This window comes from Anser brachyrhynchus (genome assembly GCF_964034855.1).
Source record: "Anser brachyrhynchus genome assembly, chromosome: 2".
Lineage (NCBI taxonomy): Eukaryota > Metazoa > Chordata > Aves > Anseriformes > Anatidae > Anser > Anser brachyrhynchus.
This window is the reverse complement of record NC_137695.1, coordinates 25,109,173-25,136,327: the sequence shown is the minus strand read 5'-3', so window position 1 is coordinate 25,136,327 and position 27,155 is coordinate 25,109,173. Positions and strand designations below refer to the sequence as shown.

General features: G+C 35.8%; 1 protein-coding gene across 12 annotated transcripts in view; it reads right to left on the bottom strand.

Annotated features, from left to right (window-relative positions):
* The window catches only part of AKAP9 (A-kinase anchoring protein 9), a 110,246-nt gene that overhangs the window by 33,454 nt on the left and 49,637 nt on the right, over positions 1–27,155 (bottom strand). For all 12 annotated transcript variants that reach the window (XM_080582531.1, XM_080582534.1, XM_080582536.1 and 9 more), the window contains 11 exons: positions 24,819–24,930; positions 24,140–24,338; positions 21,933–22,029; positions 21,177–21,269; positions 19,063–19,431; positions 17,878–18,102; positions 16,600–16,740; positions 15,938–16,041; positions 14,932–15,137; positions 7,217–7,428; positions 1,654–1,816 (listed from right to left, as the gene is read on the bottom strand). In XM_080582531.1, the coding sequence (XP_080438657.1) occupies positions 1,654–1,816; positions 7,217–7,428; positions 14,932–15,137; positions 15,938–16,041; positions 16,600–16,740; positions 17,878–18,102; positions 19,063–19,431; positions 21,177–21,269; positions 21,933–22,029; positions 24,140–24,338; positions 24,819–24,930 (1,921 nt within the window). The remainder of the gene's footprint in view (positions 1–1,653; positions 1,817–7,216; positions 7,429–14,931; positions 15,138–15,937; positions 16,042–16,599; positions 16,741–17,877; positions 18,103–19,062; positions 19,432–21,176; positions 21,270–21,932; positions 22,030–24,139; positions 24,339–24,818; positions 24,931–27,155) is intronic.

Here is a 27,155-nt window from a genome sequence, read left to right as displayed (position 1 = left end):
ATAAATACGTCCTAGGATGGGGACTCTGCCACTTCCCTCAGCAGCCCAATACAAAGGCTGAGAAACAACATTAAAAGCATTTCAAAAATTGAGACAATACCAATTCTAGTAGTTACTTCCACTGTAACAGCTGACGTTCACAATGAGTACTTAGCAGACTGGAAGCTGAGAGGGCATTCCCAGGTTAAACGGAGTGCCCACATCCAACAAAAAGGTAGGAACAAAGAAAAAAGTCTAGTAGGATCACCTGTGTTACAGTATTTGCTCCTGCTTTTTTTTCTCTCTTTCAAAGACATGTAATGAAAGTTGTCAGAGTTCAGTGAACAAATTGGCATTAGCTTTTCTATCACATTCCTTAGATATGTCATATCTGATGCCACTAACACACCAGAGGTTTGAAAATGTCTCAGCTGCAGCAGTTTTTGTGATAAGAAAGAAATGATCACAAATGACACGTTTTATCTCAAGAGAAGACAGAGTACCATCAGATGTATAATGAACTAAGACGTTGTTTTGCATGCTTATCTAAGGAATTTGATAATGGAATGCAGTTTGGCTTTGTAAGAGTATGCTCACAGCTCGGTTCAATGAGCAGGAAAAATTAAATCGGGAGTTCTACAGCATTTTTGTTTTGTTATATCAACATATAAAAAGGCGCCTGTCATTTAGAAGTGAGTTAATTTCAGAAGTTCTCTGAAAAAAACGTTGAAAAAAGATTTAATGAATTCAGGAGTTATAGAGCATTAAAGCAATCAGAGGGAAAAATTAGCTGATTTTCTGCAAAAGACTGAACTGTATTAAGTCTCTGCACGTGATATAAATCTTAAAAGTAACAAGTTTAAATGTACAATATATCTACTGAGGCCTGAAACTAAAATCAAGTTCTGTCTCTTATAATTCAGAACTCATGATGAACTATCAACACAGCCAGTAAGTCTTATAACTTTGCTAGACATTGCTATTGCTATCATTAAATTTAAATACCAGTTAAAACTTCTTGAAGATTTCCACTTTGTACACTTCCAAGATTTTTTTCCAAATAAAACGTTATCAGATCAAAATCAGATAAAAAAAACAGATTGCAAGGCATAGCTTCATAGTTCTCACTAGATCTTTGCCTTTAATATACTTTCTTTCCTAGCAAAAATATATACTTGCCCTACATTGCATTACATCTGTAAACCCAAAATACCATAACAGGCTGCCCAGAGAGGTTATGGACATTCAAAACTTGACTGGACATAGTTTTGGGAAGCCAACTCTAGCAGACTCTGCTCTGACCAGGGGGTTGGACTAGATGACGTGGCTTCCCAACTCAACCATGATTCTATGATTCTAAGTTGTTAATATTTAAGTTTGTCTGCACGTAACAAAATAAATCAAAATTGAGGATAACAGCATATCCAAGCTATTATTTTTAATAATAAGTGGTTTTAATAATAAGTGATAAAAAAAATAGTGAGATAAAGTTGGGGAAACAGAATCACAGAGTGGTTGAGGCTGAAAGGGACCTCTAGAGAACATCTTGTCCATAACTACCCAGAAAGTTAGTAAGTTTGCTAAGAAAAAGCTTGCTAAGAAATTGTTCCAGTTTGCGTTTTCTTTACCTAATTAATAGGTTAGTGAGTTCAACAGCTCAAAGAAGTTACTCACCTTCAGCTTTACTAAGCTCCAAAGCCAACTGCTCTCTGGCTTTGGTTTCTTCATTAAGATGCTCTTGCAGTTCCTCCTGATACCTGATAAACTCTGTGGCCTCTTGTTGCTTTTTGAAGGATTCTCGCATGAGTTCTGTCTGGGTAATTTTAGCATGTTCAAGCTACCACAGGAGAAAATTACACAAATTTAGACAGATTAAAGATTTTATGATAAATAGCCATTCTATTGCTCACATTTAACTGTTAACTAACAGTGGCTAACATACAGAGTAATGAGATTCTGCATAACTTCACTGGACATTTGATAAGATCTTTACTGAACACATATTTACAGACTGCAATAGGAAGACAGATTCAGTACAAAAGCCTAAGCAAATAGACAGCTCTCAGAACAGTGAACTGAATGAGCCACCTGGCTAACTCTGAGTCTTTGTTCCGGTGACTCCTGCTTTATGAGTTTACACTAGATTCACCTTTATTTACGCGAGTTTCTTACTAAATATGCATATGAGTGAGCTGCCATGCACCATATGCTTGGAATGGCTAAATATATTGCATAAAACTGGCAGAAGTTTTGATATAAATTGACATGTGTTTCATCTCTTTCTTTCCTACACACGAAGATAAATGAGGACATCAAGAAAATGTGAATATTGAATACATTGCACCTTTCAACCAAAAAGGCAGTAAAGCAATGCTTCTTCCAACTGTGTTCACCTAGCAGAATCATTCAGGATTTTCTTTTTTTCCTTCTCTGCTCATGTGATTAGCACATAATGTCTACTACCACAGATGTAGTGTAATCTCACTGAGTCAGTCACCTAGACAACTGGAAAACCAGGACTAAAATACACAAAAGTGTATACTTAGGGCCCAGTTTAGACACACCCAAAGTGATAGTTTCAAAAAAGAATTAAAATAAAAACTACAAAAGCAAAATAGTTAATTAATAATTAATGCTATAATTATTGATTACACAAGGTGTTCACCTAACACAACACCAAACTGGAGTCAATTACCAAGAAGACTCACACTTCTCAACTGCTAGCATTTACAGCCTACATCCATGTCTTGGAGAGACACAAATACAAACTGACAGAGCTGAATGGGGTATGAGTTCTTAGTTTGAATACCAGACGCACCAAGAGAACATTTCAACTTCAGAAAATGAAGTAACATTTCCCACTCCCCTCTCTTTTTTTTTTTCTCCTCTTTAATATCATAGTTATTGGCAAATATTTGTAAGAGTTAACTTTTGTGGCTTTGCTACAGTTTCTATTGAACATATTATATCTCTCAATTTCTTTTAAAAATTATGGCTTTGTCACCATCTCCAGCTAAGTTCATGAGTACAATTAACATGCTTTAAAATCCCTGAAAAAGGTGTTCGGAATGCTTTATAGAAAATTACACATAAAATTACCCATTTATAAATAAAAATTAATTCAAATAAAATGGAAAAGAACATCTGAATAATCAATACATTCTCTTTTATAGTACACTGTATTTAATGACTTGATATGTTTTCTAGAGCATTCCTTTTCAGATGGACATCATCACCTTGAACAAGAGTATTCTGACAAGAATTAAAAAACAGTATAAATACTTCAGGTGAATATCTGCACTGAATGAAAATATTTTTAAGAACAGAGTAAGAAGACTGTAATTGTAGATTTTGAAATTCTGTATGAAAGCCCCATCTCAGTTAAAGGAGAACATATGATAGATTTACCATCCATAGACAACCATAAAAATGGCTTACTCAAATGCATTAAATGCACTCAAAGGCAACTCCAGCCAAAACTCAAATAAAAACTGTTCACCAGCTCTTTTCAGTAATAAAATCTCAAGGTATTATTCAAAATTTCAGAGGACAAAATAAAAAAGAAAAGCAAATGAACATAATCTTTTAGGTATAAACATTTCTTTATGACCACTGGAAGCATTAGCAAGCTTGTGCCAGGTAACGTTACTAGTTAGTGCATGAAAGCTACAAAGGAAAAAAATGTGACTGCAGTGCCCTCCCTTTCTTCTTGAATTGTTTTTACAGAGAAAAAAAATGTAATGTAATAAGTATAATTAAGTACCTTAAAAATAAATCTCAAATCTATATAAATCAATATACTTCTGTCTGCTAAATTTATTTTGTTAGTAAAGAACGTGGAGAATTGTATAACTAAAGATGTTTCAGTGCCCATTAAAATTGCCTAGGAGAAATGCCTGTCAGTAGTACACAGTTTAACAATAAGGAGACAAGTTTACACCATTTCCACTGCATTCTCTTCTATTTAAGCAAGTTAAAATATTTTTTTAAAAACAACTTTTATACTTACTGAGTAGGGAGGTGTAGGCAAGGAGATTTTAGACACGACTTTTAAAATGTGCCCGTTTTTTTTGTGTCTGAAGTGAAAAACTGAAGTATTTACAACTACAGAATTATTCTCATCCAAGTGTTCAGTGAAAGGAAAAGGATATGGTAAAGGCACACGAGATTCAACCTCATACGCATCTTCTTCTTGGCCTTCTGTCCACAAGCTACTAAAGAGATTAGATGTCCAGTAGGTGCGGTAAGAATCCATTCCCAAAAATACTGCTGTTACTGTCTTCTCAACCGTCACGTAGGTATTTTGCACTATCTAAGCTGGCTTTAGAAGTTTCTAAGAGCAATTTGTAACAGAACACACACGTTTGACAATCTGACGTATCAGTACTGTCAGTGACAAACCTACTCAGGATCGCCAGGAAGCCTCAGATCTCACACTCAGGCAGAATAATTCAGGAGCACAGTAATCCAAAAGAGAGACAGGTGCACGATAACTTCATATGGTCACTCCTAAAAATCCTTCTTAGAGAAGTTTCACGTGAAAAAGCACCACAAGTCTTCCAATAGCAGCTGGCAGGTAATATCCAAGGCACGGAAGTGTAATTTTGTTTTACCTGAACGGGTGTACTGCAGTAGACATACAAGCTAGCACAGAACAAAAAATAAGATTTTCCACCTCCACCACAGCAAGTGAAAGAGAAATACAGAGATGTCACTGCTTGCCCTCATTCTCGTTCTTTGCGTTAATTCAACAGGAAGAGCTTTCTCAAACTCACCTGGTTTAAAGGTTTCCTGTTAGTATCTCCCAACCGAAAGCGAGCATGGGAGGGGCGTGATTTATTTACCTACACGTAACACCAGCAGGTGGAATTTGAATTAGTGCACCCACTGAATGCCCTGCCTGAAAGGAGCCACACTGTGCTTCAGGTCTGAAAGTGTGTGTTCAGACAGGTCTCAAATAGTTCTTTGAAGATTTTGCCAAGTTTCTCTCACTCTTTTAAGTCGATTTTAAGAAATATGTACGTGCCCGTACGCACAATACAGCTGATTAAGAGGACAGGTTAAAAATCTTTTCTGTCTGTGATTTTAGGTTATTTTCTCCATTCTGCACTATTTTATGAAGTATTCATTTTCTGTATGTTTAAAACTAATTGTAGTCACCTTTGGTATATACAGGAACTGTATATAATTTAGTAACCCCAGAACAGACATTGCAAAGCAATGAATTCTTGCAGAGTACCTCTATAGGACAGCTAGAAATTATGTCCAGATTTATACTAAATACTGTAAGAAAACGTGCAAAGAGATCAACAATTTATTTACTTAAAAAAACAAATACAACCTTCAGGGATAAATCCGTATTTGTCTACTTCATTCTCATAGTAAAAAAAGTGCGTGTATGTGTTTGAGCGAAAACAGAACTGTTGCTGGTATTAGTAAAGTCTGCTACAAAGCTACGAAGAGAAAATTAATTTTCCTGATCAACTGACAAATACAAATAAGCTGCTTAGAATATACTGATTACTTTTGCTGCTACTGTGAGACATAAGTACTTAATATAGAAACATCACTCATGAAAATAAAATAAATTAGGTTTATGTATAAAACTACTGCTTTTAAACATCAGAAGCAAAATATTCTGAAGAAAGAAGCACCAACTGGAATAAATGTCAGTACTTCTGTAAGTTGCAGCATGAATTCTTAATTGCTGCAACACTTTGAAGTTGTTTTTGTCTGCATCATCTGCTCTTTAAATGCAAGATGATGCAAGATTTCCCAGTGATGTCTAACAGTATTTTTAAGGACTACATATATTAGAGCTTCTGTATCCTTTTTCAGTATTATGTAATGCTGGGACTTAAGCTAAAAAACAAACAACCCAACAAGAAAACCACCTCAAAACACCAAAAATCTCTATTTAACTGAACTTATGCTTAAACAGAAGAGATCTGCTATTGAAGAAGAAATCAGTTTGAAAACGAATGCACTACAGAAACTGATTTACAAGATCCATCAGACTCCTTGCTTTAGTAAACTGTAGTGCGGGGAGGGGGGGGGGGGGGGGGCAGAGTGAAACTTGCATTTAAATTATTTCAACTTCATTAAGTCACAAGTTAGCCTTTTATCTTTCTCCCTTAAAAAAAAAAAGAGTACCAACTTAATTTTGAAGCATTTTTCAAAAGCAACAAATACTTAAATGCCCTTAACTTTTAAAGTATTAGACAGCTGAATTTTCATATTACTTTCATCACTACAGCTTTTTTCTCCTTCATTTCCAGTAGTCATGATTTACATATTTTACACCCTGAGAAAAGAAAGCAGCAACTTTTAAATAATATCACTATTAGGTTAACTAACAAACGGGTCTGTAGCATAAAACACAGCTGCCTTTGAATTCTAGTCTGAAGTAAATTAAAGAGCTGACTTTGAAGACTGAGTTCTTCAAGAGACAGTGACTTAAAAATAATAGTGAAATACCAAAATTTACTTAGGGTACATTCAAATTGAGATATACATCATCTGAAAGTTAAGCACCTGGTATAAGCAGTGTGATTCAAAGTATCTGAGCTAGGTACATAACTCCCAACTTAACTAATAGAGAAGTACTCCAGAGAAAAATTAAAATCCCACTATGCAAACTCCCCCTACAGCAAAGAGGGAGTACCCATACACTGCCTCATCTTTGGAGGCTATTCATGAACCACGTACCTCCCTGTACACACCAGAAGGCTAGAGTGCAGACTCCTCTTCTGATAGCAAGGCAGGTATGTGCTTAACTTGCCACATTTAAATCGTAGTTGGAAGAAATAGTAGGAGAGCTCCATCGTTTTGCTGAGCCAATTGATTAAAATGTCTGTCAAGAGAACTGGGCCCAATTCCCTTCAAACCTCCCTCTTCACACAGGCCAGCTCAGTGTGTTCTGACACCTCGCGTCTCATCTCTGGATCACGGTAGAATGCAGATGACAAGTATGAGGAATGAAAGAGTGCCCTAGATTGATATACTCGTCTAAATTCAGGCATCCTTTGTAGTTCTAGTCCAATTCACAGTGTGAATCTACATTCATCAGTACGGTAATGCTGGAGCAGACTTTTTTTGGTTTAGGCACCTGAAGCCTAAACTGTTTCAGCTTTCAAAAGGAGCCTATAGTTTTTAGGCTTATAAGAATACATTTATGAGGAAAATGAAGAAAAAAAAAGACACAAAATCAAAACACATTATTATTAGATCATGCTACCTGATTCGAAGTTTCATTGATAGCTTCCAGAAGCTTTTCAACAGCCGCCTGTAGTCGAGAACTGATATTCATCACTAGTTCTTCATTTTCAGGGTCTAATTCCATTCCACTTTCTGCAAGATGTTGGCTCAGCAGTCCTTCATCTGTTGCTCCTGACCACAGGTTAATATCATCGTCTCCCATGCTGCTACCATGATATGAGGAACAGGACTCTGGAAAAATGATAGTTATGTTTTCCATAGACTCTTAGAACCTCAATACACGAAAAACTATGTTGGAGTTACGATTAGAAAGACAAGTCATAGTGTGATAAAAATATCTGTATTGATCACAAAGACTGAATGGGAAATATTACATACTAAAATTTTCACAAACAAGCTACACAATATGTTAAACAAAAACAAGCAGAAGGCAGAAAGAAAATGAGATATTAACAGAATATTTTAGACATCCTCTCAGTATGCTTTTGGGCTCAAAAAAAGTTCTCTCTTTTTGCTCTCACCTTGCAAACCTTTGTTCCTCTCAGTAACCCTTAATCTTTGGAGTAACTTGCAGTAATGACTTGCCTGGTCTTTAAAAGTAAGACCAGGTAAAGAAAACCCAGACCAGTCACTGTTGGTTAGTGTGCTATAGCACACAATCGTTCAAGTTAGTAATTCAAAAACACAGGCTCAAGTGAATAAATGGAATGACACACATGTAATTCAACTTCTCAGGACAAAGACCAGATACAGAACACCAACAATCAGCATTATCATTAGTGGCCTGAAAACTAATTAAAATGGGTAGCTGAACAAAGCAAGTACAATGCAGGGGAACAGTTGCTGTCCCAACTAATTGGCAACATGGCATCTTCCTACTCTCAGTCTTCTAAGTTCTGATTCACTTTAAGGGCATTTATCTATTTTGTTTGAAAAGCAGGAAACACAAAATTTGCCAATGGTATGGAACTGACAGCAATTCATCTAGAAAACAGTAGATTTGCTAAATTTAGAATTCGGGGTTGCATTTAAGCCAGACAAGTGAAAGCACACTCCTGTTTTAAAATCACACTTTCAGTGTGAAATCATATAGTAACAAATCACAACAGTAGATGGCTATTGGTGATGCAGTGTTTTAAAAATGAAGAAGTGCTGTGTCGTAAGACTGTTATATTTGAAATGCCATAAATAAATGTTACTGCGGAAAATTTTGTAAATGTTTATTTTCACAAAGTATTTTTAAAATATCTTTTATATATATATATATTCATATATATACTTACACAGTTGGGTGTTTATTCTCAAGTTTTTCTCCCCCCAAAATACTTTTTTTCTTTTTTGGAAACAGTGGTATGCCTACATGAGTTAAGATCAGTCAATGCCTGTTAAGCAATGAAGTTACAATACTAGGTTATCTTTGAATTTAAGTTCCTGGTTACTCCATGAATTGTGACAGCTGAACTGGAACAGTTTGTTTAGCTACAGAAATTCAGATGAAATTATAATAGGTCAATTTTATAAATTGCCTTTAAAAACGTAGATAGCACTTTTGTGTGACACAATTACCTTATAATGCTCGTCTTAAACAGGCATGCAAATAACATCAGAAATGCAAGTTCTCTTGTTGATGTTGTTTGAACCCACCATGAAAGTTCTAGTTTTCTTTTTTTTTTTCTCTTTTAACAAGTTGCAACATGATTGACCATCTGGTTGACTTACTGTTAGGCAGCTGCATACATCCTGATAATAACACATTTATGCATTTATTTCATTATGGATGCAGATGATACATGACCCACATACAACAAACTAATCTACACCAAATTTAATTTAGAAAGGTTTAGTTTTGTTTACTTTTATCTTATAATTGAGAAGACTTTTTAAATGCAGACGTATTTAATATTTTTTTTTCTTCAAGCTATATCATTACTGTTTCATACCTCCTTTTAGATATGCGGGATATAACTTTACAAAATCTTTTCACACTCCAAATTAAAAAAAGAAACAACAACAACAAAAAAAACCCAGAAAACTCACTATATACATTATTGGAATTAAGAATCATGGCACCTTTCATCTATGCAGGATTTAAAAGCACTTTTGAGTACTGCACTTTGGAACTTCAGTCCTAAACTACTGTAGTGGAGTCACCCCAGCAGAGGCTGGCCGTCATTTTCTGCCAGCACACTAATCAACCTTTGTAGTGGGTTTGATGAGAATAAAGTCTCTCTCATAACACTGTAATATTCCAAGACCCTGCAATGTAAGGATGGCTGCAAAATGAACAATTTCATATTTTTCATTGAACAGCATTCTGATTTCTCAGCACCCAAACTTAGAGGACTCTGGGTGTCTCAATCCATCAATGCCAATGCAGAAGCTTTAATATCCTCAGAGTAGAAAGGACCATCATTTCAGATGGACATCTGGTAGCATAAGTATTTCCAAATGCTGTGTCAAAGTATTTGTTATAGTCTGAGTTGAGGGAAAACGTCCCCTACTGAGCTACCAACACACTACACTTACTGTAAGACCCTGATGGTCTTGGGAGGTCACTCATCTTAAGTACTGACCACGTAAGACCCTGCTTAGCTCCAGAGATCTCACAACATAAAAGTATGGACACAGCACAGTAGCACAGCTATGAATAAGATAAATAAAACAACATATTAGAAAATGCACAATCTAGTTCTATCCTAATGGAGCACAAATTATCTGTGTAACATACCTGCATTACATTTCAGCTTCTATTTCTTAGGTAAATTTAAAAAAATCCTTTAAAATTTCAATTTCCCTACCTAAAAAACGTACTGGCTTTAAAGACAGGCAAACTTTGAATACATTTACAAATGTGGGCAAAGTTTGGCACTGAAAAGTGAATCTTAATGTACACAACTTTAACCCAGTCTAAAATTCATGTTCTATAACCCTTATATTTCTCTGAATTATTTGGTTGATAGGTATATCTAAATTGTGCAATGATGAGTGTAACTCAAATACAAAAATAAACATTATACAAAATAACTGCAGAAATTTGCAGTCTGTTGCAAGATCATCTGAACTTCTGGCTGCCTGGAAACCTGTAGAGAAAAATCTAAAAACATCAATGACTGCTCAGAATGTCATTCAAAGCCAGGTTTGGAATATGTCTAGTACACTAATAGCATCACTAATATTATTATTTCTTCGGAAGAGTGCAATTCAGCCTCCAACAAGTAACAATATTTTAAACTCTTCTCTTACTTATATCAATTCATTTGTAATTTGCTACCATTTCTTCTAGATATATATAAAATGAACCTATGTTAAAGTCTAAAGTTGTTCTATGAAAAATCCTACAATGGAACATCATAATTTTCCTGAAATAGCTATAAAAAAAATAAGAGGAAGGAAAAGGAGAGTTGTCATCTGAAGTATAATTTGGTATGTGGAAACTTCACACCTTTCAAAAAAGGAAAGAGTATCAAATACACTCAAAACTGCAATAATTTTGTTTATACTGTGGGGTTGGCAACTCAAGTAGAAAGAAATCAATGACGTGATAAATGTAGACACCTGTAATGTAATTTCTATTAAGTGGCACTCTAAGAACAGGAAGTTCAGCATCTCGTAACTGCAAAGTGAAAGTCTCTGCATTTTTTCTCACTGAAAATGGTCTTAGTACACCAAAGTGTTATGGCACAGCATACTTCCAGAAAAGTTTCAGTGGCGGAAGCAGGAAAAAGAAAGGTTAAATCTGATTAACCCCCATGGCAGTTGAAAACCTAACCCCCATTTGTACTAACCCTTACAATGACAGTCAGCACCATCACTGCTCCAAGCATTACAACCAAATTCTCCTTCCCCAAATTCTTTTTTTCCATTGACACAAAATAATAATTAGAATGTAACCAGCACAAATAAAAGTGCCATTTGCTACTGAAAAGTGTTAATTGTAATGAAAAATAAAAGGTTTACAGTTTTTCCTTTGCCACAAAGTTTGCACTTCAGCATGTCAGATGTCATAGCCACTAGATCTTACGAACATACAGTGCTCACTCAGAAGTTTCAGATACAGATGTTGTTTATAAGCTGCCAACTGACATTTATGGAGCAATACCTATTTCATTTGAGACATATTTTGTGTCACTTTAAGCTAATGCCTCAGTTTATTTCCGTGATTCCACCAAGGAACTGTGCTCAGGGGTTACAAGTTGAACACAAACAGAAACTTGGTATTGTGACAGTTCAATGAATGTAACTAGTCATTACCTTGTTCCTGGTGCAAGGGAACAAGGAGCCCAGGAAGTAGGTGAGAGGGTTTCATGTTCAAGGGATGCCATAACCACACAGGCAATGTGCATTGCTGCAGCCCCTCTACCCGAGGTAATCCATCTAAAGGGCTCTATCATGGTGATTCCTGGCCCAAATCTCCCTCTGCAATTAACTCACTGGATTTTTTTGCACAAGTGCTGTTCACTTCAAGTTATATGTTTTATGACTGAAATTTGAACTTTGCTCTTTGTGCTACAAATAAAATCTTGTGTTAGCCCATACCCTAGACAAGGTCTCAGATAAACCTCTATATGCTCTGTAAATGAGGTTATGGTTATAAGCATGTGACCTTAATGATTCAGCTTTGTAAAATGTAGAAACAACTCAGCAGAAATACTAGTCTGAGCTTTGCCTGTCAATAAATATGGATTAAGTTCGGAAGGTCAGAGAGAATACACTTCATTGAACACATTTTTTCTATTCTGTTACCAGATTTTTATTGGTACAAATTTATTCCTACAAATTACCTAAGTGAGTAAAAAGAAAGTTCTGTTTTGTCAGACACTGGAAAATACAGTAACAAGCACAGATTACAATATAGAAGAAGTATATATCTATTTCTTTCTTCCAGAAAACAATGGTAAAATATCTTAGAAGATTATGTTCTTTCAGACCATTCTATGGGAGTATAAGAAATGAGTAGCAACAGTTCTGTTGCTGAAAACACTAGGAGAATTTGTCTTCTATTTCTGTTTGAAGCAGGTTTGAATACATCAGCTGATGAAACAGTACAATCACTACTAGGGCTGTCTGACCCTAGTGGCAGAACTATGCACACAGCAAGGATGCTGTTGTATTTTGAAAGAAATTAAAAACAAACAAACAAAAAACAACCACCCACCAACCAACCAACCAGAACTGTCAATCCTACATCTGAAATCAACGACAAACTATGAATTCACCCATTATAACCACTGCAACTTTGGATCTTCATTAATCCTTACTCTCTCCTTTGTTTTTTCATTTTTATATGATTATTTCCGAACATGAAAAAGAACACTGAAATAAAAAACTGGTATGTGGAGAGCTGCTATGCCAATACAGCTCTGTGCTAAGGGGACATTACAGTAACACATGAATTACTTTGTTAAAGAGTAGTAGATCCTTAATTGCCTCTTCACAAAACACTCCAATGACAAATACAGGAGATAAAACAGTCGATCTTCATCTCTAGTGGAAGTCAATACATTTCCATTTTATTTAAGAGAGTACTCTTTCATCAGAAAACTTTGTAAGAACAGGGTCTGTAGTACATTTAGATAACAGTATTACTAAACTTAGGCATAATTTCAAATTTTATCCACCCAAAATACCAAATAAAGGTAGTCTTCTGTGCTCTCCCACATATATGTAATGCAAATAGTCCCTCCCTGTTAAGAATTGTTAATGACAGTAATTAGTGACAAGTAAACACATGGTGGTGCAGAAGCAGGCAAAAAGCGACTGCATGTTTTGTGTATTGTGCATAACTGCACAGAGCAAGCACATATGAGAGCAGCAAAATGCAGTAACAATGTATTAGCAATTTGCACATAGAGTTATGTATGTTTTTCTGAAAACGGAACAATATTCTCAGCAAATGAGAATGATGGAGAAAAGCAAGTGTATGTTCTATGAATAGGCAGGATATATCTATGAACTAGATTCAGTGAACACACTAGGCAATAACAGAATAAATATAACTGTGATGGCCTGTAATCACTTGCCTCATAATGGGAACACGTTTTTATTTCTTAGAGCAATGTATGTTTTGAAAATCTCAATGCTTTTTACACTATATAGTGACAACATGTAGAATATGAAGAATATTTATAAATTACTGTTTTCAATATAGAAAACTGATTTAAAATGCAATTTACACAAAGACTACCTCATAACGCAAAGGGAGGTGATAAACTTTGAGGCCAGTTATTGCTACTTTTACCACTTGGCTAAGGGACAGTGTGGAAGATAGCTAGTAGTGTTTCAAGACACTTACTCTGAACTGCTTCAACGGATGCAAACTCTACCCCCTTCATTTCCCACCCCAAAGTAAAATGCAAAAATATTTCATTTTGACTGAAGTGATTCCTTCAATTCTAGTACCTGGACAAGTACCAAAAATTTAGGCCAGAACCTTAGTTACCAAAGCTAAAATGTGGAGAAAAAATGTAAAGCCTCAAAAGTTATCAAAAAAGTATGCTAATTTTCCCTCACAATTAAATACAGTCAAACACACAGAAAATAGAAGTTATGAGGCTTTGGGGTGAAACACCAGTACCATAAAACCATGAAGGTGCTGTTAACCGAAAAACTTCAAGAGTCCTTAGACTGCAGCTGTATACATTCCACTGCAGATAACCTGCGGAGAAATTGACCGGTAGAGCTGCCACTGTGGTACAAGTCATACATCCTTTTTTAACTTGCCCCATGTCTTAAAGGTATAAGGAATCAGCGGTATTTAATGATCTATGTTTTGAATGAAAGAGTTTAGTAAAGTTCATCTTTGTTTACTATTTGTATGATTACTCTGTAGTATATATTTTCTTAATACTGAAAAGTAGTACTTAGTTCTTTTTTGCATTCGCAATAGTTAAAATTCCAGACAAAAACAGATGCATGATGTGTTTTAGTCTGAACTGATCTGTTGCATGTTGCCTGCCCTTAAGACCCAGGACAAACATACACATCTTTGCACTAGCTTCTTGTACCATGGGTACCTAAATGGCAATATGACAGAGCTCCTATTCTTGCCCAAAAGAGAAATGAACAGACACTACCTTAGCATAATCATAGCAAATTAAGCAATGCCTGGGAAAGTTCTTAGGCACCAGTAAGCAATTACCTACACCGTTAAAATGCTCCTTTAGGCTCATGCCAACTAGCACTCCTCCAAACAGTTGATGGGCACAGCTTGGGAGTTAGAAAGTTCCTGAAACTGTTTCCAAAAGTCTGTTTGCATGCAACCACCCTCTTTGGGAGGTTAAGAAAGGCCGCAAGCATAAATACAGGCTGTCCCATGCCAGCTGGTCTCAGTGACCAGCAACATCCCTATGTACGCTACAGGTACTAGTAGAGGTACATGCTTTGACACTAGCTTCCATTCCCCGTGTATACGGAGTGTTAAGTTGATGTAAGATTCCATGGAACTATATTTCATTCTCTTTCTCTTTTCCCCCTTTGACAGGAACATATTTTTATATTTCTCCCTTTCCCATTCTGTTGCAGGCTTTGCAAAAGTCATGTCTGGGTCATATCCAAAACCAACTCCTGAAATGCTGTCTCTTAGGAAGAGATATCATATGTATTCAAATGACTGATAGTAAAAAATAAATAAATATTATTTTTAATTAAAAACTTCAAAATGAAGGGTAGTTAAATATCAGAAAGAAAGCATGCAAATGCTACTTGTTATGAAACAGAAAACCATACTATAAGTACCTTTTTCATATCCCACACGGACACAAGGTTTTACTGACTCCTCTGGGTCTGCGTCCCATCCAGCTGGTTTGGAAGGCTGGACTTTCCCAGACCTATCCAGTAACCCAACTATATGGCGACCAATTGTCTCCTCCGTGGCCACAGTCGTCTTCACAACTTCTAAAAGAATCTTCATGAGTTTCTGATTAGCCTTCTGAAAACCATGCCTGCAGGACAGAAATTAATCAGACCTTTGATTTTCCCCTGCTTTCAAAGTGTGTTTTATCCCTTACACACCACTGCAACCAGGAAAAAATTGCAACTGAATTGGTAAAGTCAAGATTTCTTTTTTAAGACTAAAAAACACATAACATACATAAATATCAAAAAGCACATTTGTGCTAAAACTCTTTTTTTTTATTTTTTTACAAAATATGTGTAAAAAGAAACTATTTATCCTTTTATCAAGATTTTACATTATCTTGGTATTTTTTCTAGTTTTTCTTTTAAAATAGCCAGAGGTCCACCTTTGCCCGGTATTCATTAAATATCCTCAAATATTATAAATATAAATATTTCTCAAATTGGTATTTACCCATTAAATACCCACTCTTACTCTTTTCTCAGTGTGACAATTAGATTGTTCATCTACATAGATCACAAAAGTTACAGAATATTCAAAATGTATTATCAAATACAATTATATTCATATAAGTTTAGTTCATATATGTACAATATGTTACTTTACACATCTGTATAAATGACATAATTCTATGTACTTATGTCATATGAAAGAGTAAAACAGACTAAAATTTGGTTCATCCTCTATGCCATTATAAAATTACGTTTTATAAAACATAAGATTTGATTTCATCTTAAGTATGTGAACTTAGAAATATGGTTACCTAGAATCAAAAATTATCATGAAGTTCTGTCAGAATAAAGCTTATAAATATTATTAACTTAACAGCAAGAATATCACAATTTTTCTTTAAATAATATTTTTTTAACTAACAGTTCTAAGCACCTTTCTTTAGAAAGAAGATCTGGAGATGTTTCGTCAGGCTTTCTTCCTCCATCTTTATCCACCGAGATTTGCTCTCTCACGTCATTTTGGTTTTCATTTTCATTCTGAGCAAGTTTTTGCAGAGGGAGAGAAGACAAAATAGAGAGAAATCCTGTCATGCCAGGAACAACATATTCTTCCGATAAGCAGTAAAATATGAAATTTAAAACTAAAATCAGTTGTGTTTTGTTAATAATACTTTTGCGTGAAATCACAAATCAAGAAATACTTTTCCTACGTGGAAAAATTAAACTAAACCAAACAAAAACCAAAACAGGAAGTCCAAGGCAGGGCTTATTGGAAAGAACTTTGTTATGCTGATTAAACAGTCTGTGCTTGCTGTTGCTATAGCAATATGAATATGTGAGTCTACCTGAGCAAACAGCTATATTAATAATCCCCACCTACAAGTTGTTAAACTTGCTTCCGACTACCTGAAGTAAAAAAAAAAACACATTATGTTTACCAGTACCTTAAACTCTACGAGTTCTTAAACCTGCTCAAACCAAGAAGTACCCAACATCTTTTAGGAAAGTATATTACATGAAAAACTTTTTCAGCAAAACCAGATCTTACCAGTTTTATATGCCACAGATGCCAAGACAGTCAAAGTCCACACTTACCTCAGTTTGTGTGCTGTTGTTTTGTAGCTCACGGAATTGCCTCTCTTTTCCAGGTAAGGAATGTTGCTTTAATGATTCCAGTTCTTCTAAAAGAATTCTCTCTCTCTCTGCAGCCAGGCTGTCATTCTCCATTGAGACACGCTAAGAAAGAAGTGTTACAGAGGCACACACTGGGTTTTTAGGCTTCTGAGTATTAGTGAGTCCTGTCACTTCTAATTTTTTTACGTATTTTGCACAATGAAAATTCAGTCCACTTCTTTAAATGGGTATAAAGACATTGCAAGCTTTCTAAAACTGAAATATGGCTAGTAAATTCTTTTGGTATTTTATAGCTTGTTTAAGGTTTTCATAGAGTTTGGACCCTCATCATGAAATATGGTGAATATGGTGGTCATAATGTAAACTGAAAGTTTAACTTCCAAAGGTTACATGCCATAGTACATACATTTTGCACAACAGAGAGTAAAAGATGAAAAGTTATTTTTTTAAAAAACCTACACACATTCTTTCAGAATTGCTAGAAGAGTCGATGGCTTAAACACGATGCACAAATTTCTATGCAGTTCTTATGCATAAACATCCTTGACATGAAAAAAGTAATCAGAACTTATGCTGCTGGCATTTCTCTAACTGATTTTTCACCAGTTTCAGGAATTTGCTAGCCTGGACAAAAGATGCAGTTGCAATTGGCAAAGGGATAAAGGAGAAACAATGTATAAATCAAAAGAAAGGATTGTCAGGATAAATGATAGAAAGATGCTACAAAGCACCTAAGAGAAACAGACACCTGACACTGCCGGAGAAGAACCAGACAACTAGAAAGCAAGTGACTTGCTCTCTAGATTCCCAAGCTCTTTTAGCCCAAACTTAAGTAGAACAGTTTGGGTAAGGTCTGAAGGAACCCAAGTTCCACTCCACAGTGAAATCAAAGAATTTTAGAATTCATTGATTACTATTTCCATATGCAAATATACATTGTTGAAATTAAATCAGAGCAAGGCAAATTTTTCTGAATTCTGTTTACTCTGCCTTTCAATTTGGCTTCAAGGGTTTGAAGAGAAGCCTGTAAGTGATGTTATTTTGAAGACTTAATTACTAAGATAAATTAATGAGTTCCAGTACACACAAACATATATGTATTTGCACACATGCACATGCATGCATATATTAAATGTGTGTGTCTCTTAATAGATACACAAGTATAAATAAACATAAATCTGAGTGGTGAAGCTTCTTCATTAAATCATTGTTAACTCACTGTGCCAGGCACCATATTACCTCAGCTAATTGCACTTTAAGACTCTCAAGCTCTGCTAAGAGTTGCTCTTGATTTTCTTTTTGACGTTCCATTTGCTGCATATGCCCTTGCCTCAGTAATTCCGTTGCCTGCTGATGTTCCTGATACTGCCGTACTAGCTCCTGTCGCATGTCTTCCAAACGCTCCTCATACAACAACAGCTGATTCGATGTTTCTGTGGCTGATGCTGTTACCACATTGTCGCGCTGAAATATTGGAACTATTTTAGCATTTCATGTTCAAAGACAGTTTCTAGAAAATATTTCAATATATTTTAAAAATACTTTCACAAATTAAAATAGCTGTTACTAAAGCATTATCGTGGTGCCTGTTGCTTGAAAGGTCCAGGTTCTCCACTTAAAAAGACAAGCTTTTCAAAATGCCTCTTAGCTCACAGGGGTGAGTGAGTGAGTGAGTATGTGTGTATACTGCAACAGAAGTTTGAGAGAACAGTATCATACAAAACAGGAACATTACAATTCCTGATACAGTCACTATCAAGATATAGTCACTATCAATACAAGACTAGAATATTCAGCTGTTTCACAAATTTGAAGGTGTAATTTTTGCTTTAGTTAGTGCCAAATTCAATAAAAAAATTAACTAGGATTAAATCGTAGAGTCAAAATTTATGACTGCTTTTTACCATATTTATCCAAGACCTTACCCCTGCCCCCATGTTTCTGAAGTGCTAAACATTAGATATATACTTTACGTATTACTTTTACAACTTTCTTCTTCAGCTGATATCCTTTATTACAAGGGAATCAAACTTTTCAAACAAAACTTTTAATCTGTCCCATGCATAAGTACTAGAAAATAACTTAGTTTAAAAAGTCTTTATATAACTTATTGCTTGCAATACAGTTTCACCACAAAATAGAATAATGTTTTCCTTTAACCACGGTTATATTCCTTTCCTCATGGCATAGCGTAATGCTATGACAATGAAGTAGAACATCGGAAAGAAGGTAGATAATTGAGACCTAAAGTTACCATCCCTTTTAAAGGGAAAGGGAAACTTTTCAATTGAATTTTGAATTTTCATCTTAATTTCTTTTTTTGATGTCTTCCCATTGAAATGGAACTACAAATCCATTTGAATGATAATTCAAATACTTTGTTACATTTTTTAAAAAACAAACAAACAAACAAAAAACACTTACCAATATTTCTTCCGACATATGCCCTTTGACATGGGAGAAAAGTTCTTCAGAAATCACTGATTCTTGAGTGGTCTGTCCTAACACATAACCAGACTTGTTATTAGAACAAAGATGTTTTCCAAGTAAGTTCATCTCACCAGATTCTTCAGTGAGCTCTTTGCAAAGTGATTTCAATTCTTCTTCAGGCTTACTACCCCTTTCTGTTGCTTTAAGGGGACTGTCAACCTCTTCTTCATTACACTCCTTTTTAATTTCAAAATGCTTTCCCTGTTGATGTGCAATTTGCGCTTGTGTTTCTTCTTTCTTCTGCCTAGCAATTCTTGATAATTCACTCTGTTTGGCAAATGCTACGCTCATTGACACAATTACCTGAATAAATACAAGAAATATGTATTAATTTATACTCTGCAGTGTACTAAATTATACTTTGTAGTATTTCCTATTGATGAAGAAATCTCACTGCTTACCATCAGTAATATAAATAGAATACTAAAAGTTCCGAACTATGATTTTACCATTTTTTTAAAACAGAATTTAGAAAGGTAAGGGAATATAGATACCTTGTCAATATCATGAACAGTCACATCTTAAAATACAGACATGCTGTGTTTAAAGTGGTCTAACAAACTGTGATGCTATTTTCAATTAAAATATAATATATAGCAGGAAATTATGTAGTTCCCTTAAAAAAAATAGCCTAGATTCTACAAGGTGACTCCGAAAAGTCCTGGTATATTGTTCTAAGATATTGTTTTAAGTCCAGCCATGCTTAGCTTCCTCTATCTATCCAAGTATCATCCATAAATATTTCACTGACATTGAACTTCGGGGAAGCAGTGCCATGTGCTTGATATTCAGTGCAGGTATTTAATTCCTTAGAAAGAAACTTCTACAGGCATTAAATAGCTGCAGTTGCAGTTACAACAGGTTGGTAACTTTTGCATTGCTAAGCATCTCCTTCTAATACAAATAAACCCCTTTTCTAATCAAGTGAGTAGTTGTTTGCTAGATTTAGAACAGAGACAGTAAAAATGTGTAATAAATACAGAAGTGTTACACTTGAAAACAAAAACACACACACGCATACAAAAAACAACACAAAACAACAAAACTTACTCTTCCTTCCCAATCTTGTCTTTTGACCTTGAAACCCTCCATAACAAAATACAAGCCAATCATGCACTTTATTTCCCCATTTCCCATAAAGATGGATTTTCTTGGCAGCAGATGAGACTGATGGAACATTTACTCCAGCAATTTCGATTACTTACATTAATGTCATCCTCATTAATAACTGGCTATAACATCTTTCTTAACTCTGATAACAAACCTTTTGACAAAGTATTCCTTTTTTTTTCTTCCAATTTTTAACTTATGTTAATTTGATTCACCTGTTTTGTGACCTGCCATGTTAATGTCATAAACACATAAAAAGCAGAGAGAATTCTTCATTCCACAAAGAAATGAAAATGTTTTTGGAAGTCAATTAATAAGTAAATCCACTAATGGTTTAGTATACTCTTATAAATAAAGCCTAAAAGTTAATTCTCATGTTTCAGAGAAAGTCACCAGATCCAATAAAAAAATACACATTTTACACAGCACATGAAAATACACAATGAAATATGATCAGAAAATAATGTGAAACTGTTAACTGTAACTCCTTTTGAACCTGAGCATTTGTTAATCCTAAAGCAGCAAGAAATCCACCCTCTACGTCTCTAGGTTCACTAAATAAGTTCTGGTAGTGAGTATGGTTCCACATTGTCTTATTTCATTGAAGTTTTAAAAGAGAATAAATACCACCACCACTTTGCCTATGAACGGACATTCTAACAGAATTATGAATAGTACATTAATTGAAGGACCATATGGTTACAAAAGAAAAGGTATGAAACTAGGCACTACAGGAATGAACTTATATCCCACAATGAAAAAAAAAACAACAAAATGTTTCAGCAAGTTTGTTAACAAGACTTTCATATTCAAAATCAGAACAAAACAATTCTTTGCTAAAAAAATAAACTGTATACAATATGGTAATTGTCAGGAACAGCAAATGAAAGTGACAGCATTTTTAAACATATTTTAAAGTAACAGAATAAAAGTAATACCTTTGCTATTTCTTCTTCTAATCTTTCTTGGTACTGCTTTTCTAGCAATTGAACAACATCCAGATCATTTTTCATTTCAATTTCACTAGCAAGCTGTAAGAAAAAAAAGAAATCTCAGATCATGTATTTGTACTTTCATTTCATAGATTTTAAAGGTTTGAAGAGATTTTTTTCCCTCAATTAGTTCACATTTATTTCTTTTAAATCACGTACTTTTGAATTATAACATACAAGAACTGGGTAAAGGACTTTGCCTCATTTCTGCACCAAAATTAATTTTTAAAGTTGAGTTTGAAACAACTGATCTTCCAGCACTATTTGAATTGTCAAAATGCAAAGAAAACAAGGGAGAAACTACAGGACCACAATAGAAAATAGTGTCGCTGCTTTTCAAATGCAGAATTTTGGAGTCAGCCTCCTAGAGCAGGAATGGAGTCTTTTCCATTTGCGTTTGGCTTCTACGATCTTTGGAAACATTTTTCCCCCAAAAATATAATGCATCTATACTTAAAAAGTACTATCATTTCACTTAAATCACTCTTCTTCTGTAACTAGTCTTTAAAGGAAAGTCAGAATATTATATATTATTCTATTTTCTCTAACGTGGTCTGTAGAGCACAATATTAAGACAATTATTTTATTGCTAACAAATACTAGCCTGTATTTCAATTTCATCTGAGAACCCAAAGCATCTAAATTATATTGGCAGTATAATGTCTGGCAGTTATAGAATAAGTATTGACAGTTATATGATACCTCCATTGCTACATCTGCTCTTTGCTGATGAAGATTTTCAGTGCACTTCACTTTTCTGAAGACCTCTTTTAGCTTCATTTGTGAATCTGTGGATATACTAAAAAGGTAAAAGAAACAGGGAGCCAGGGTTAAAATAAATTCAGTCTTTCAATATACATTATTTTTTCCTCTATTCAAATATGTACACATACAAATATACTATGCATCATACATATTCAAAGACTGAATATTCAATAACTGCAAATACTTTTTTCACAACACACCTTTCCCCATGTCATTAATTTCATATACTTGACTTTATAATTCATCTGCCTTCCATACACTAGCTCTTTCAAACTAACGCTTAGCATCAGTTTTGCCAACCACCACACAAACAAGTCTTTCACAGCTTCTTGAGAATATTTTGTGCTTGGTGACTTGCCACGATTAAGATGAATACTACAGTGCCTGTTTGAATCATTAGGATATGATTCCTCACTAATATGACTAAGTAAGAAAAGGCATACACATGAAAGTAGTATGAAATACAATGATTCATTTTACATTTAGATATCAACATGCTGAAATATATTCAGAGACTTTTTCCCCCTAACAAGACTGCCCTATATATTGCCTGCTGCAAATGAGTAAAAACAAAACAAAACACAACCACACACCACTGTTCCCCTTTCACTACATTTTGAAAGACTTAACAGAAATACACTGCCAAAATGATAAGATACAGTACCAAACTACCTAGAAAACCCCCTGCTCTAGTCTTTGTGATCTGCCACCGCAAAGAAAAAATACCTTGCTAAAAGACAGGGAGCAAAACAGATCCTTAGAAAGTAACTGTTATCTGTGAGACTTACAGTCTTTACCAACACTAGGATTTTAGAGAAACTATCAAGGTTTTCTTTCGCTCAAATCTGAGAGCTGGTTTAGATTATCCTGAAATGGGAGTCCAGAAAAAAAATTATAAACCTTGTGACATTTTAGCTACCAAAAAAAAAAAAAGTAATCCATTATTTTTAGCATTCATATTTAATTTGATGAATGAAGACCAAAAATATATTTTAAGGAATGAAAGGAATACTGTTTAAAAGATAGAAAAACACAGATGGCTGAGAAAATGCTGTGATTAAATAATAAGGGTGAAACAGCTGTTTGGGTTATGATGGGTCACAGTTGAAGAAAAATAATTTTATCTCAATTTCTTTCAACCTCTAAGGATTTATCTCACCACAGTCCTTTTTGCTTTTTGAAAGAGTACTGTTGTAAGTGTATCAAACACTACACAATTTCTAGAAACATATAAACAATTCCTCCCCTCCACCCCTCCCAGGTAACATCTCTCATTGCTACTGTGTCTATTCATTTCCCCTCTACAGTTGGGCACCAGTCTGCCTACTAAACCCTGACAGTTCTCCCTCAAGTAAGGGAGAGTAAGGGAAATTAAAAACACAAACACTGAATGGATTTGGAGTGTAGCAAATGAAACTAAATGAAGAACAGGAATCCAGCGAGGACACTGAATAGACAACAATGAAAAGCACCCACCACACCTTGAACACATCCAATGAGTCAGTGAAAGAATCAGCAACCAACCAAAAACAGGCTTCACAGTTGTCAGGATTCCCCTAAGAAACTCCCACCTCTTTCAGGCTTGCGTGGCCATACTGGCCAGGGCCAGGAAGAGCTTGATGTGCAATGTCCCATGCCTCATGACTTAGTGAAAGACAAAATCCACTAAGTGCACTGCAATTTTGTCACAAATATTAGCTACGCATTCTAAAAAATCATTGATTCCATGGAACTACCCTACGTGAGGCATCCCTCAATGTCAAGTTTGTTGTCTGGAGTTTCAAGGTGGGTGGCGGTCGGTTGAGTTGGATGGTTTAAAATCATGTCTGAAAAGCTCATATACATGAAGGGACATTTATACATTATTCTAACTAACAGATCTTCCTTTATTACCTATAAAAATGTAATACTACATGTTTAACAAGATTTCATAATTCTAAATGCTGCACTACCTTGTTTGTAATGTTTGTCGTTTCTTGGTAGTATTCAACATCTCTTGAAAGAATAAAAGAATGAGAGCAATGTGTTTATAAAGAATTTCACAAATTTTAAAGTAAAACACACAGCTTTACATGAACGGTTACTTGGAACACTTCTAGTTGAATGTTGTACAAAGTTATAAGCATTAAAGGACTGATTAATACCTCGTGTAGTCAGAGGATACCCCAGTACTCCGAAGCTTATCCTGCAAATGAGCAATTTCTGTCATGTACCTCTCTTCACTTTCTTTCAGCTGTTGTTGGAAATAGGACCTGAGGTACTCCACTTCTTGAGCATGTTGTTCTTCAAGTTGTGTTTTAATGTTCTCTATCTCCTTCCAACAGTACTCATGAATTTTAGGATCTACATGTAGGTTATTTGAATAGGGAAAGGGAGGGAAAATAATTAAATTACAATAATATAAATTCATCTCCCTCCCAAACTATTACAAGTGATGGAACTGAAAAATTGCAGCAGTTAAAAGTTTTTCCTCGTACCATATCAATTACTTTGTCACAATCAATAACTTAGTCTTCCATTTTGCAAAATTAAATAAAACCTTCATCTTCCATTATTTGATAAGGGTAAAAGAAACTCTTACCAGTGAAAAACTGGTAAAGACCAAACCAAAGCTGCTTAATAGAACATTTTAGAGATTAAAGATTTTAGAGATTAAAGAAAATCATACTTATGTAAAATCTGCAAAAATCTCTTAAGCTTCAAGATGCTGTAAACTATGAGTCAGTTAAATTTTAAAGTTGTTCTCTCTCTGACACTCTCTGCCCCTGCCCTGCCCCCCTTTTGAATATACATACATTAAAACCAGTATATGCATCTTTTTACCCATTAGACCCTGTGAAGGGGCCTGAAGACATTCCTTTCTTGTTTCCAGATGGTTAGGTTCCTCTTCTTTCCTTCTCTCAGGTTCCAAAGATGATAACCATGGTTCTTTGACCTAAGAAATAAATAAATAAAAAGGACAACTTGCACAGAGATAATGCAAAAATATTAACCTTATTTATAAACATATAAGACAGGTTGGTGGCCAATACATGAAAGAATGTAACTGGCCTAACAAATACATTTCATTTTACAGCCTGAATAATCAAGAACCCATTTATAACTAGTTGATCAGCCTGTCTAGAATGTCCACTATTAATCTCAAACTCTTCTCCCTGCATATAAACTGTTAGGCCATAATTCTTCTGGTTCCAGACACACGCACACACGCACACTGTTGTGCACTTGGGGCACAACAACCCCATGCAACGCTACAGGCTGGGGGAAGAGTGGCTGGAAAGCTGCCCAGTGGAAAAGGACCTGGGGTTATCGGTTGTCAGCTGGCTGAATATGAGCCAGCAGTGTGCCCAGGGGGCCAAGAAGGCCAACGGTGTCCTGCCTTGTATCAGGAATAGGGTAGCCAGCAGCACCAAGGAGGTGAGCTCTGGTGAGGCCGCACCTCGAGCACTGTGTTCAGTTTTGGGCCCCCCACTACAAGAAGGACATCGAGGCCCTGGGGCACGTCCAGAGAAGGGCTACGAAGCTGGTGAAGGGCCTGGAACACAAGTCCTGTGAGAAGCGCCTGAGGGAACTGGGGTTGTTAGTCTGGAGAAGAGAAGGCTCAGGGGAGACCTTAGCAAGTTGACAGTTATCTTAAATGAGGTGAGGTAGAGATCGGTCTCTTCTCCCAGGCACCAAGAGATAAGACAAAGGGAAAAAGGCCTCAAGTTGCAACAGGGGAGGTTTAGGTTGGATGTTTGGAGAAATTTATTTGCTGAAAGGTTTGTGTGGCATTGGAAGAGGCTGCCCAGGAAGTGGCTGAGTCACCATCCCCAGAGGTCTTCAAGGAACGTGTAGATTTAGAACTTAATAGCACAGTTAGTCCATAGTGGTGGACTTTGGTACTCTGTTAAAGGTTGGACTAGATGATCTTAGAGGTCTTTTCCAACCTGAATGATTCTGGGATTCTATAATATATATTTTAACATGTATGTCCATCAATACACATTACCTACAACAATCTTTAGATATAACTAGAGTACCTTATTTAATACATCAAAGTACCTAACTCCAAATTTACTGATAAGATTTGTCTTCCAGATTCCCAGCCCCCTGAGAGCAGTGTAAAAGTTTGAAGCAAGACAGGCTTACCTGGAGGAGGATGAGGTTAGGGAACGTTTAAACAAATTGGATGTGAGCAATTTGATTGGGACTAATGGAATGCACCAGCGAGTGCTGGGGGAACTGATCTATGTCACTGCAAGGTCATTTTTGATTATCTTTCAGCAGCCACAGTGACTGGGGGAGGTTTCTGAAGACTTAAAAGCAAATGTCACTCCTACATTCAAGAGGAGAAAGAAGGAAGATGAGGAACTACAGGCCAGTCAGGCTCATTTTGATCTCCGGAAAGGTGATGAAGCAAATCATTCTGGAAACCACTTCTAAACACACAAAGCCAGAAAGATACTCCACTTGGGAGCATGGATTTATGAAAGGGAAATCATGCTTGACCAACTTGTCTACACTGCCTCCCACTAAATGCCCACAGACAAATCAATGAGGAATGGGGATGGTCAGGCAGACTGAACACAGGCTGAACAACTGGGCTTAAAAGGTTGTGACTGGTGTCATGAAGTCCAGATGGAAGGCAATCACTAGTGTACCTAATGGGTCGCTACTGGGGCTAATACTGTTTAAACTTTTCAGTAACATCCTTGATGATGGGACAGAGCACACCCTCAGCAGGTTTGCAGACTATACAAAATTGTGAGGATTGGTTGATACACCGTATGGTTGTGCTACCATTCAGTGAGACCTCAACAGGCTAGACAGAGACATTGGCTGAAAGGAGCCTCATAAATTTCAGCAGAGAGAAATGCAAGGTCCTGTGCCTGGAGAGGAATAACCCCTCTGCACCAGGAACATGCAGGGGACTGACCAGCTAGAAAGTGGCTTTGGAACAAGGGACCTGGGGGCCTTGGTGTATAGCAAGTCGGACAGAAGCCAGAAATGTTCCATTACAACAAAAGTCCAACAGCCCCTTGGACTGCATTAGAGAGTTGCCATCAGGATGAGGGAGGTGATCCTTTCTCTTTACTCAGCTTGTGAAACACATCTGGAAAGCTGGGTCCAGTGCTGTGCTATCTAGTATGAGAGAAGGGGTGAGTCCAGATACAAACT